The 12,681-nt window shown below is 44.4% G+C and overlaps 1 protein-coding gene across 2 annotated transcripts in view; it reads left to right on the top strand.

The window, feature by feature from the left end:
• Positions 1–11,626, top strand: part of ghra (growth hormone receptor a) — a 31,991-nt gene extending 20,365 nt beyond the window's left edge. The window contains exons 3-11 of one of the 2 annotated variants that reach the window (XM_037099232.1): positions 2,214–2,343; positions 2,452–2,621; positions 3,603–3,781; positions 4,512–4,665; positions 4,833–4,923; positions 5,118–5,187; positions 5,979–6,214; positions 6,308–7,027; positions 11,198–11,626. In XM_037099232.1, the coding sequence (XP_036955127.1) occupies positions 2,214–2,343; positions 2,452–2,621; positions 3,603–3,781; positions 4,512–4,665; positions 4,833–4,923; positions 5,118–5,187; positions 5,979–6,214; positions 6,308–7,027; positions 11,198–11,201 (1,754 nt within the window). In that variant the 3' untranslated portion in view covers positions 11,202–11,626. Of the gene's footprint in view, positions 1–2,213; positions 2,344–2,451; positions 2,622–3,602; positions 3,782–4,511; positions 4,666–4,832; positions 4,924–5,117; positions 5,188–5,978; positions 6,215–6,307; positions 7,334–11,197 lie in introns of those variants that run through there. The other variant, XM_037099230.1, reaches the window with a different exon arrangement.
• Positions 11,627–12,681: the final 1,055 nt, after the last annotated feature.

Here is a 12,681-nt window from a genome sequence, read left to right as displayed (position 1 = left end):
GCTCTCAACTGCTGATCATTTGATGGCAGCTGGCAGGTATGGGCAGGATTGAGCTTACCATCAGTTAAACTTGTTTTTACATAAGTACATGTAGAAAATGGGGGGTATGGCTGTAAGGCCCCGCAACAAAATTAGTTCCCTATGCCTGACGGGTAATTAACATCTATCTGTCAAGAAGTTTCCCTCTAGCATGTGAACACGCTACAACTTGAATTGTTTTCTTACCATAATGTCTCAAAAAGACATTATTAAAGCAAGCTGTAGAAGTAAGCCTCACAATATCAGAGAGGAATTAAAAGGAAAAGCATGACAGTCAGCAAAAGAGTGAAAAAGAGAGACATAAGAATGATATGGGTGAGAATTTGAGTCTCCAGGTGAGCTGCCTAACCTCTGACCTCTGATACACTGACACTTTTGTTTACCCATCACTGCAAACAATGCAAACAACTTTTACTTTTTTAAATGGCTGCACCTCCTGACCTTTAGATCTTCATGGAGAGGTCAACTGTCAAAACACTCTGCCTGTGTGCTTTCACGTCTCCTCCGTCCAAAACGGAACAACAGCTGTGAGATGACATTCAAACACGTCGTATTATGTGAATAATTGCACATGAGCAACAGTTTAAAAGAGCAAATCAGATTGCAGCAACTGATGGAACACAAGGACCAAAGTGATGCGAAAATGCAAAAAACGTGATTGAGTTGTTGTCGGGATTCTTGGGCTGCAAGGTGTTATTTTACTTTGTGTGCAGTCTCTCCTGCTGCACTTCAAAGCTCTCCTTTGCATCCAGCGTCTGCATAAAGCTCTTTCATGGTGGCAGCTGGAATTCGTTGGATGGGGGCAGGGAGGGAGGGACAGAGGGAGGCCGGGAGGCCTGGTTGAAATAGCAAAGCTCTGGGAACCACGACAGTGTGCAGAAGATGAAGGGGAGGGAAAGGTGGGAAAGGGGGGAGGGGAGGGGTTGAGAGCTGGAGGCACAATGGCGTAGGAATGCGATGACTTATGAGGTTACACTGGCATCAAGTAGAAAGTGAGCAAAGTAATCAAAGTAATGGTCCACGGGCTGCGTGAATAAATGATGACTGTTTGCAGCCTGGAGTTCAGGCTTGTTTGTTAGGATGTTCTGTTGCGGTGGTTGGAAGTGTGTTTATGTTAGCGAGGGATGCAGGGTGGCCGGGTGTGCGCGAACGTTGTACACATGCAGATGCGGCAGTAGTATTTCATAGTTTGTTTGTTTTTTTTCTAAAGGAGGATTTAGCAGAGAATCCGTGTGGAGACAGTGTTGCTCCAGTCTGGCTTTAATTCCCCGCCTTGTGTTGTGAAGCATGTTTATGTTCTGGGTCTGTGTGTGATTTATGCCGCAGCCAGCGCTGGAGGAGGGCGGTTAGAGCAGAAATCAATGCTACCTTCAGTCGCTTATTTATGGTTGCACCAAACCCTGGGACTCTTTGCTGGATGAGAAAACTGGCCTCCGACATTGGTGGAGGGAGGCGGCGGGGGATTGGCAATGAGGAGTGACAGGGTGCCGAGGGAGAGCTGGAAAGGGCTGAGTCAGGGCCTCGGGGTGGGGCAGGGGGGAGATGGATCTGTGTGGTTAGATCTAAAGGTTATAAAGCACAGGGACTGAAATGTGATGCGGCGTAACTCCATCTTTTTTCTTCGCATCTGAGTCACAGGTTCACGTGTCACACAGGTCAATTTTAGATTAACGTAAGCCGCAGACCAAAAAATTATCCTCGTCCGCCGCCAGCACAAAGTGTTACCGCTGCTGCACATTGCACAGCTCCTCCTCATCCGGGCCGTGTGTTTTTCCCGTGGCAGGTTGCGGCTACAGGTGGGTCATAACCTCCATTGTCGAACATGTGCGCTGCTAATGAATTTATGGAACAGCTCTTTGTGCGCAGATAAGACGACGGTACACACAATGTGCAAAAGCACACAACAAAAACATGTTGTTGACAGTTACCTTGAATGATTCTTCACTCTTCAATCTCAACGCTCAGACTGAATACTTGCTCGAATCTGCCTTGAAAAACAGATTGTTATTTTGTTTGTGTCCATGAGCAGAAGTCACGAGGAGTTGGGATAATGAGGCTTAGGTTTTATCAGTGTTATTGATAAATCGATACCTCTGTTAGCTTATAGACATCAATGATCCTAGTTCCTCTCTCTGATCCTTGCTTTTCTTTGTTCTTCTCTCGTTGTATTTCAGCCCCTGTTGGACCACATTTCACGGAGTGCGTATCGAGGGAGCAGGAGACATTCCGATGCTGGTGGAGTCCAGGCGGCTTCCACAACCTGTCCTCCCCTGGAGCGCTCCGAGTCTTCTACCTTAAGAAAGAGTGAGTGTGACAGTCCGTCCAGTCCCAATAAAATGATGGCCCCAAAAAAAACCAAACAAAAAAAAAACCTTTTGTTTATTTTCTTTGCTCCTTCTCTTTCTACGTCAGCTCGCCCACCAGTGAATGGAAAGAGTGTCCAGAGTATAGCCACTTGAAAAGGGAGTGCTTCTTCGATGTCAATCACACGTCCGTTTGGGTCCCCTACTGCATGCAGCTCCGTGGCCAAAACAATGTCACCTATCTAGACGAGGACTACTGTTTCACCGTAGAGAATATCGGTCAGTAACAAATGTTTGTGCCACATGTCCTCGTATGAATAAAGGGAATTCTATGTTGCATCTCCTGTGGGCTTCGCAATGTGAAACTTGAGATTTCAGATGTGTTTTTCAGAGTCTTTACAGACTACCGAGTAAATGTATTCACACAGAGGAAGCCATTTGAGATAGTCAATTTCCAAGAGAGGCTTCCTGCTGCTGCATATCAGCCAAACCAGTCTGAGTGGTAAATGTTTTTGAGGCTGGTAGACAATGCCGATGCAGCGTATCGTCACATGGCGAGGTGAAGAGTAAAACGGCTATTGATAGATGGTCTGGCCAGGACTATGTGGCCAAGAGCTATGAGTTGGAATTGTTTTTTGTTTATTTTCCATGAATATTCATAGTCCCCAGAGGATGTTTTTGGTGGTGTATCTGACTGGTCCAAAATTTGGGCCAAAAAGTTCTACTTCTACCTGAGAAATATCAATTTATAATCAGCAACTTTCCATTAAATTTGATAGGAATATTCATGTTCCTCAGAGGATGAACCATTTTTCATTGTTTGCACTGAAATTCTGAGAAACGTCCTTGTTTTTTGATCATCCTCAAGACAATATTTACGTGTGTAGCCACACAAATGGTAAAGCTACTACTAGTGTAGTCATAGATTTGTTGATTGTTTCGACAAACACGGGGCTCTGTGGAACATCTGCACTGTGCTTGAAGCCGGTCGTTAGTTTACGTTAGCAGGCTCTATTTCTAAACTACAGTACCTGCATTTGCTGTCCGTTAGCAGAGCCCCTCTAAAAAAAACGTGCATAAAGGCGCAATCTTTAGACATACACAGAATATTCTTTGTGTAATTCTAATTATTTGGTGGCCAATCTACACATTTTTAAAGTGCATTCAAAGCCACCGCCTAATGTACGATGCTCAGTGACAGAAATAGCTCCGAGTGTTTTCTTTCTGTTCAAACCGAACTTTTGCCCTTTTTCCTGGCAGTGCGTCCTGACCCACCAGTGTCTCTAAACTGGACCCTTCTGAATATTAGCCCCTCTGGGCTCAGTTATGATGTCATGGTCAACTGGGAGCCCCCTCCCTCTGCAGACGTCGGGGCGGGCTGGATGCGCATCGAGTACGAGATCCAGTACACAGAGAGAAATACCTCAAACTGGGAAGCAGTAAGTCGTCTGTCTCTTTTTTTACTCGCTCTTCAAATCTCTCTCTCTCGTCTTTTTCTTTCATGCACGCACACACACACAGACACACACACACACACACACACACACACACACACACACACACACACAGTGATATGTCCTTACAAATGTCAACACACATCCTTGTAGCTTTACAAAATGCCTCTGTGCGCCTGCACAAGCTCACACCCCTGCACCCTCTATAAAGTAAACTTTAGGTGGGTTGCACAGGCACAGTTTCTTGTTTCCTCTCCCCTCCCCCTGCCTGGACACTCGTGGCTTAAATGCAGCGAAGCTTTGTTGGCAAGGCGGCAGAAGTCGGAGCAGGCCCTGTGGGAAAACACAGCCTCTTCGAAGGAAGTGAAGGGAGGGATCTGTAGGTCAGAGGCCATGGGACCTTAAACAGGCTCATATTCATTACAGCCTGGCCGCGCTGTCTGACAAACGCAGCCTTGGAAACCGTTTTAGAGCCCTTCATTATAACAGTATGTCCTCTGTCTAATGTATCCGAAGTGCTTCCACAATTGTACCTTTTGAAAAGGTCATTATTACAGGTACCAAAAATAAACATGGACTCTAAACTGTTCAGCTCCCCGTAAGCTTCAGCTGTAGCCGTTTCTCAGTCATGCTGTGATTAATGAACACACTTTGTAAATTCCATCCCTGAGTGATTCTTCTCCCTCTCCTTCCTTTGTGTCTTTCTGCGCTGCAGTTGGAGATGCAGCCGCACACCCAGCAGACAATCTACGGTCTGCAAATAGGAAAAGAGTACCAAGTGCACATCCGCTGCCGGATGCAGGCCTTCGTCAAGTTTGGAGAGTTCAGCGACTCCGTCTTCATTCAAGTGACTGAGATCCCCAGCCAGGGTAAGATCATAGGAGAAGTAAACAAACTTTCGGTTCGCTGGAGTGAATAAATATGGCTGGCCTGTTGCTTTGTTAATGCCAGACAGACCGGGTGTGGCACCTTGAACATCAGTGAACATTGTAGTGAGCATGATGAGGATGGGTTCTGTTTTCATGTTGTTTTTCAGACTCTAATGTCCCCTTCAAGCTGGCTCTCATCTTCGGGGTTTTGGGAATCCTCATACTCATCTTGCTCATTGGCATCTCTCAGCAGCCCAGGTACCAATGGACCCTCTCATTCTTTTGCGTGCACGCTCACCGATACCGTCCAAAATATACTGATCCCCCGCTGCACTAACAATGGCAGCTATAGTGGTTACAGGTTTCTCTGCAAAACTCACAGTGGGTTGTGCGCTGCAAATACTGACACTTGTGAACAGATTATCCTCATCGTGCCTGCCCTGTCGTTGCAGATTAATGATGATTCTGTTGCCACCGGTTCCTGCACCTAAAATTAAAGGCATCGATCCGGAGCTGTTAAAGGTACATTTATAACTGTGTTGTCGTTCTGCTGTCAGATCATGTTTATTCTGACTTTTATCGGATTCTGTTCATTTTACAAAACAAATATCGGCTTACTTTTAAATCTCATCTTAGTTTTTAAGACCAGTCAGACTCTTAATACGTAACAACTGTGTCTGTTATACCCTACTTTAAAGACATTATGAGTAAAATTGCAAACATTCATAATTTATCGAAGCGAACATGTGGAACTGTGCTTTGTTTATTCATTATACAAAGTCTTTCGTAACCACAGTTGTTTTCTCTTCAATTACATTTCCATTGTACTTTTAATTAAAAACAGACACTGCCGGGCATCCATGTGTCTCAGCTGGCGGAGGCATCGCGGGCCACATGATCGTCACATCACCCCGCTGTCTCTCTCGCACTCAGAGCCTGTTTACCATTTGTGTCAAATATCAAACAACAGCAAAAAATGTCCTGAAATGATTTGAAAGCTGACACTCCATGTTTTTGTGTCGGTAAACAAGGACACGAGGAGGGATAATAAGATGTGAAGAGGGTCTCGGGATGTGTTGTGGGTGTATTATTGTCAGATGATGTGGGATGCATTTAACAGGCAGCCTGTTTGCTCTTTAGAAAAACAACCTTGCCACTGAACCTCAGGGGAGAAAAAAAAGGAACAAATAGAAAAATAATGCTGCTGGTTCATAGCCAGAAAAATGACATGTGTACATTAGTCGCCATGCTTTGTAGAGAACAGGGCAAGGTTTTCTTACTCCATGACAACATGCACATGTGTTCTCTTGCAGAAGGGGAAGCTGGATGAGCTGAATTTCATCCTGAGCGGTGGAGGTATGGGAGGCCTATCGACCTATGCGCCGGATTTCTACCAAGACGAGCCATGGGTGGAGTTCATCGAGGTGGACGCCGAGGATGCAGATGCTGCAGAGAAGGAGGAGAACCAGGGCTCAGACACCCAGAGGCTGCTGGATCCGGCCCAGCCTGTCAGCCACCACATGAACATAGGGTGCGCCAATGCCATCAGGTACTGCTTGAGTTCTCTTGTAAAGTTTTGTTTTCATGCTGCCAAATGGCACGCAAAATATGATCCGCCCTTCTTTTCCCCTACCTCCTCCAGCTTTCCTGATGATGACTCGGGTCGTGCCAGCTGTTACGACCCAGATCTGCACGACCAGGACACCTTAATGCTGATGGCGACCCTGCTGCCGGGCCAGCCAGAGGCTGGAGAAGACTCCTTCGATGTTGTGGAGAGCGCTCCGGTCATAGAGAGAAGCGAGAGGCCCCTCGTGCAAGCCCAAACTGGGGGGCCCCAGACTTGGCTCAACACAGACTTCTATGCCCAGGTCAGCAATGTCATGCCTTCTGGAGGTGTGGTGCTGTCTCCTGGCCAGCAACTCCGACTCCAAGAGAGCACCTCAGCCACAGAGGAGGAAGCACAAAAGAAGGGAAAAGGCAGCGAGGACAGTGAGGTGAAGGCGCAGAAGGAGCTGCAGTTTCAGCTGCTGGTCGTGGATCCTGAAGGAAACGGCTACACCACAGAGAGCAACGCCCGGCAGATCAGCACTCCCCCTAGTACCCCCATGCCTGGCAGCGGGTACCAAACCATACACCCTCAGCCGGTGGAGACCAAACCTGCAGCCACCGCTGAGAATAACCAATCACCTTACATACTTCCTGACTCTCCCCAGTCCCAGTTCTTTGCCCCTGTCGCAGACTACACGGTGGTGCAGGAGGTGGACAGTCAGCACAGTCTGCTCCTCAACCCGCCTCCCCGCCAGTCTCCCCCTCCCTGCCTGCCACATCACCCCGCCAAGGCCCTACCTGCTATGCCTGTAGGGTACGTCACCCCAGACCTGCTGGGGAACCTCTCACCGTGAAATGACACTGCCACTTTAGGCCTTTAGGTTTTAAGGCTGATTGACCAGGAAGTCGCCCTTCGGTCACAAAAGCCTTGTTTTCTACCTGATTCCTGCTGGAAAACCAAATAACTCGCAGCACACAGTGTGGATGAGCGTGTACAGGTGGTTATTTTCAGAGGGTGTCGAAAGGGAGATGTGGAAAGCTACAAGCTTACATCTGCCCCATCAATTAATTTGATGCAGAGGCAGTCAGACGTAAACAAAAAAAAAAGACATAAACAAAATGCACAGTTGGCTCACACACACACGCACACACACGCGTGTACACACATATAACAGGCCGAGACTGTGATTGCAATGAGTCAAAAAAGCATTAGCTCACTGCTAAGCTGCCTTGGATCGCATTACACGCGTGGCTAATTGTGTTCAGAGCATTTTTGGAGTCTTAATCATACAGAGACGTCAGTGTGTGTGATTGATAGGATAAGACAAGCACACTGTCGTCATGTGTTTCACACCGCACCAAGAAGAAATGGCCGACGTCGTTGTTCATACCTCTTGCTGGCAGAGGTGCTTTGCCGCTCAATTGTGACTTATTTTGTATTCTTACATTTCTTATCTCATCTTGTCATCTTATTAGTACCTAGCTAGAGATATATTTTTGTACAGAAAGGCATTAACTAAAGGAAAGCGAAAAAAATATATATATTAAAAAATCCGCCCTGAGATACAGTTGAGAACTATGCAGTTTTACCTTGCATTCCTGGCTTTGCTTTTTTTTTTCAATGGCGTGCTCGTCAAATTTTCACAAATACGTGGCCAATGGGCGAATCAAATGATGTCAAGATATTTTTTTTACCTAGCGCCACAACAGAGAGTTTAACATAAGATATACTCACACACAGAGACTTGAGTCGCAGACTATATTCACACGGCAGCCATCTTGTGGCCGTCACGCTTAGGGACAGGAAGCGCAAGTGTCCTGCTGCCTTTGAACCGCAGGGAATGCCACAGATAGGAGGGTGCGATTGATCTGAAAATCAGAGCGGCAAAACACCATTGTAGATAATGGTGGTGGTGGGGGTGGGGGTGGGGGGGATTGAAAGGAATTCGTGGAAATGAAGGAAATCTATATCTGAAGTAAAAGGAGAGACGAGGTATAAAAGGGAAAATACAACATTTGATCATAAACCAATTCTGAGAATACCTTGAAGATAACAGACTTATTATACATGTTATACAAGTATATTTATTCTGAGTCCATTTCGCAGCTGGGGAGCCTCTCAGTACAAACAGCGCAGTGTAGTACAATGACCGCCACCAAGTGCCTTACTTAAGGCCATGTCGATGTCGTTATTTAGCAGAAGGGGAAGAGAGTCCACACAAGGTCTCACCTTCCCAAACCAGCACTCGCTCACTAAACCTGTATGAGTAAGCTTTTTAATGGGGGTAGGGGCAACTGGAACAAGTTGAGAGACTGTGAAAGTAAGTAATAGCTGTAATTAGCTTACATTTTATACTTATCATCAGCAGAACACACCACATTAGCAATCTGTGCCTGTGTTTTCCAGCTTTGCCGTGTCCGTGCTATAGAAGACAAAGGAAAAAAAAAAAACCTTCACCCAAAAAAATGTGTTTCGCCTCTTATTGATATTCATTTTGACCTTCTCGGCATAGTCCTAAAATTATGAGCATGAAAATCAGTTGCAAGGGTGAAAATTTGAAGAGGCCACAAAACTGTAATTAGAGCACATTCCCAGTCTTGCTTGTTGAACTTGTTAAATTTCCGAGCCAAAAAATGTTGACCGGGGTAAGTACTTAAAGATCCTGAAGATCTGGTTTGACAGAGCATCCAATGCATAGATGTGTATGTGTGAGTATTTCTCCCCAGAATACCTGAGTCTGAGGCGTTGATTCCTTGTTACTCTGCCCGCACGCTTTATTACGGTAACTATATTTCGGTTTCGTGTGGGCAAGGTATATAGCTAATCAATTATTTAATCACGTTAGCTTGTAGCATGAGCTCACCCTCGGCTTATTGGCAGTGTAACATTATAATAATTTGAAATCCGCGGCCTGTGTGGGTGAGTGGAGACCTTGACAATATGCCTGTGGTGCACACACAGACCCTACGCATATGGCATACAATAAGCTACTCAAGCGCGGGTCAGCAGAGGTTGTGCTTATGTGCACGGTTTTGTGACGCGGCACAATGAATTTCCTCTTTAGTAAGTTTGTGAGTGTGTCAGGAGTGTTATGGTCGTCAAACATCAAGGCAGCCTCTGAATAGTCATGTCGCACCGATAAAAAAAAAAGAAAGAAAAAAAAACAAGTTTCACACCAAATGCTACGGAAACTTGAATCACCTTGTTTGGAAAATATCATCCTTGAGATAAGTAAGTAAGTAAGTGGGCAGGTGGATGACTATAGAATGGAGATGAATAGAGACCTGAGATAGAATACGTCCTTTGTACAAGACAATCCCCATAATGAAGCGAGACAAAGCAAGAGCCAAGAGATGTTTCAAAAAATAAATAAATGTGAATACGACAGATATCTGCCAATGTTTTTTTTTTTTTTTTGTTAAAGCTCAGTGTTCTGTTGTCGTTGCCTAGTACTGATGATACCAGCAAGTCAATGCTGTTGCGGAAATGTCTTAATATATTTACTAGTGCTGTAAGATTACAAGTATATATTTTTTATGTCATTAATGTTACTAATCACGATGTATTGCTGCTCGGTACATGTATTTTTTCCTGCATTCGGCCTTACCGCAGTGAGGCAAGAGACTACCAAGATCATGATTGTGAACAAGTGTAGATGTTTTGTGATAAAAAAAAAAAGAAAAACCTTCAAATTGGATGATACAGATATCTGAAAAATGTCCTGTTGCCTGGGAGATGTAGGACGGTGTAGCAACGATGAAACCATCTTACCCCCAGGGTCATTCAGCAGCGCTCGTCCAGCATTCACAGTGTTTACACACCCATCCAAAGATCCCCACCACAAGGCTCTCTGCGTATATGAAGGAAGCGCAGGTCATGGAACAAGCGCTGTTCAGGTCCCGTTTCAGTTGTTACCGTGGTGATTGTGAATGTGTGCAAACTGGAATATGCAATGCAATTAACATATTGAGGAAAAAGTTGTAAAAACAAAAAAAGGTAAATCACTGAGTGTTGTTTTTTTTTTTTTTTTAAAGGTTACAGATTGGAAGATAAATTGGGAGGTGCTTTTTTATGTGTTCAAGCTTACTGTACAGGTCTTTACTACATTGTGTCTGCGATCTCGTTTCTTTTTTTTTTTTTCAATTTTTCTTTTTTTTTTTGCCAGTTCACAATGAGCTCATTCTTAATGAGGTGTAAAAAAAAGTTTGCAACTGTTATTTCAAGCTTATAAATGTTACAGACACTTTAGAGCAAGCACTTTGTATACACGTATATCTGATGTTTGAAATAGTATTCAGATTTCTTTTTTGTATTTTTGAACTTGATCGAGTCTATGAATGACCTTTTATTCTACAAAACATTATTGTTTTGTTTTTTTTCGGCACAATAATCAGACAATGAGGATCATTCGACATCAATAAGCTGCAGTTTTGTTTCTACAGAGTTTATGTTTATTACAGGACATATTTTACACTACCAGATTGATAGAATGATGTACTGTAATGGAGTGTTTAATGTTTGCTATAGGATTTATGGATGAATAGAGCAGATAAGATATAGTCTTTTATGAAGTCATATCAGAATATAAGCAGAGTGTATAATAGTTATACTGCAACTCTACACTCTTACATTTCTCCCACTATGTGATTTTTATTGTCGGAAAAGTGAATGGGATACAGTGTTTTTGTAATGATGTATTTTGGCATCCAGCGCCTTGGTTTTTGCATCGGTTCAAGGGTGGCTTATGTCGCTCTGGTAAGCCTGGAAGTAATCTCGAGTGCTGGAATTTGTGCTGGTTGTAGCGCTTTATCAAACAAAGAGCGTTCAGCTGCACATTTATTTCAGCTTGTTGGGAAAATACTTTAATTCTTGTCTTGAGTACAGCCTGTACACCCCTGTTTTGTTTTTTTATGACTAAGTTCAGTGGCTCCGCTCTCTATTTCTATTCACAGGTTTTTTTGTTTGTTTTGTTTTTTTGTCCAGTTAGAGCCGTCAGATCACCCCGCCACCTGAGCTGACATGGGTGGATGGGGCAGCTTGAGCAAAGTGTGCACTGTAATTCTCTGACATGTGTGCTTCATGTTTATAACTAAACAAAAGGTATCTATATATTAATTCATGTCAGAACTGGAAACAGCTGCATTGTGTTTGCAATTGTGGAAAAAATGCAACACCATAATAGTTTGTCATAAAATGACTTGGCTTCATTTTTTCTTGTGCCTCAATCATTTTTTCAGACCCTCTCGACCTTGGAGCCACTGTCCCTCGTCCCTGTTGGCTGCTGTATTACTCAAAGCCAAGAACATGTGTTGATCTTTGATGATTTGATATTGCTCTCATACCAGTTGAGCCTTTCTGGTGTTGTATAAGCTTGCAACAAGTTACACAATAAATGTATATACAGCATCTCAATCCTGTTGTCCTTGTTTTTTGTCATCCGTTGCTGGCAGGTTGACCGGAGTGATTTTTAATGGCCGACTCAGGATGTCGGCTGGGGTGAAAATAAATTAAAAGGGCACCAACTGTGTCTCATGTGGCACCAGTGTGTAAAAAGGGCACTTTGCCACATTTTCTCCACGGAGATGACCCCCCAAAGAGCACTTTATCACAATTTGTTATTTTGAAAGGCACCACTGAGGGCACTTCGCTCGTGTGTGGACACCGTGGGTTAACTCGCCGTAAAACACACGTCATTCAAGCTCTCAAACTAACTACAACTCAGCCAAAGCAATGATGTTTTTCCTTTCCACAGTCACCTCCAGTTTGGTCGAAAGTGTATAGTCGTCCCCATGTCATTGTCTTGGTCGGAGAGGCTGTAAATCGCCTCTGTACTGTGTCTCCTCTAAGGCCACTGGCTCCACGGCTAACTGAGCCATGAGCCAATTACATAAACAGTAGCTAGCCGAGAGCAGCAGTTTGTTACTGTGTTGACACGCTTCCCCCATGTTTGTGGTGCTGCTTTCGGACTCTGGCCCGTGTATTTCATTTAAGTGAATAATCTAGTGTTAGTGTTGTCAATGCAGAAGGAAATTAAATAAATTAGATTTGAACGGGTTAATAAGATCTTTATACTGATTGCAAATTCAATTCAGCTTTAAATGCAACTCTGCAAACTTCGCTCACATGATCTCCTTAACTCACTGCCAACAGTGTCATTAGAAGTACACAGGCAGCATGCTGCACGTTAAAGGTCAGCCCAGATCAGCGCTTAGTTACAGAAAAGGCTGTTAATGAACAAAATGTACAGCCCACTGTGGGAGAGTTCAAATGCAAATGGATTTGTGTATGTGAGAAGGCAAAGTAGGAATTGTGCAGTGGTTCTCGGGTGGAGAGTGAGCGCACTTGTTTGTGAGCAACACAGAGGCACTTTGTGTGTGTGTGAATGAGTTCACAAAGTGTGTGGTTGTCTCTCTCTCTCCCTCTCTGGCGCTGCTGGACTAAGTGGAGAGGAAACGGCCGCAGAAACA

The sequence above is a fragment of the Acanthopagrus latus genome, chromosome 5 (assembly GCF_904848185.1).
Source record: "Acanthopagrus latus isolate v.2019 chromosome 5, fAcaLat1.1, whole genome shotgun sequence".
Lineage (NCBI taxonomy): Eukaryota > Metazoa > Chordata > Actinopteri > Spariformes > Sparidae > Acanthopagrus > Acanthopagrus latus.
The sequence above is the reverse complement of the archived record's forward strand: the minus strand, read 5'-3'. Positions and strand labels throughout refer to the sequence as shown.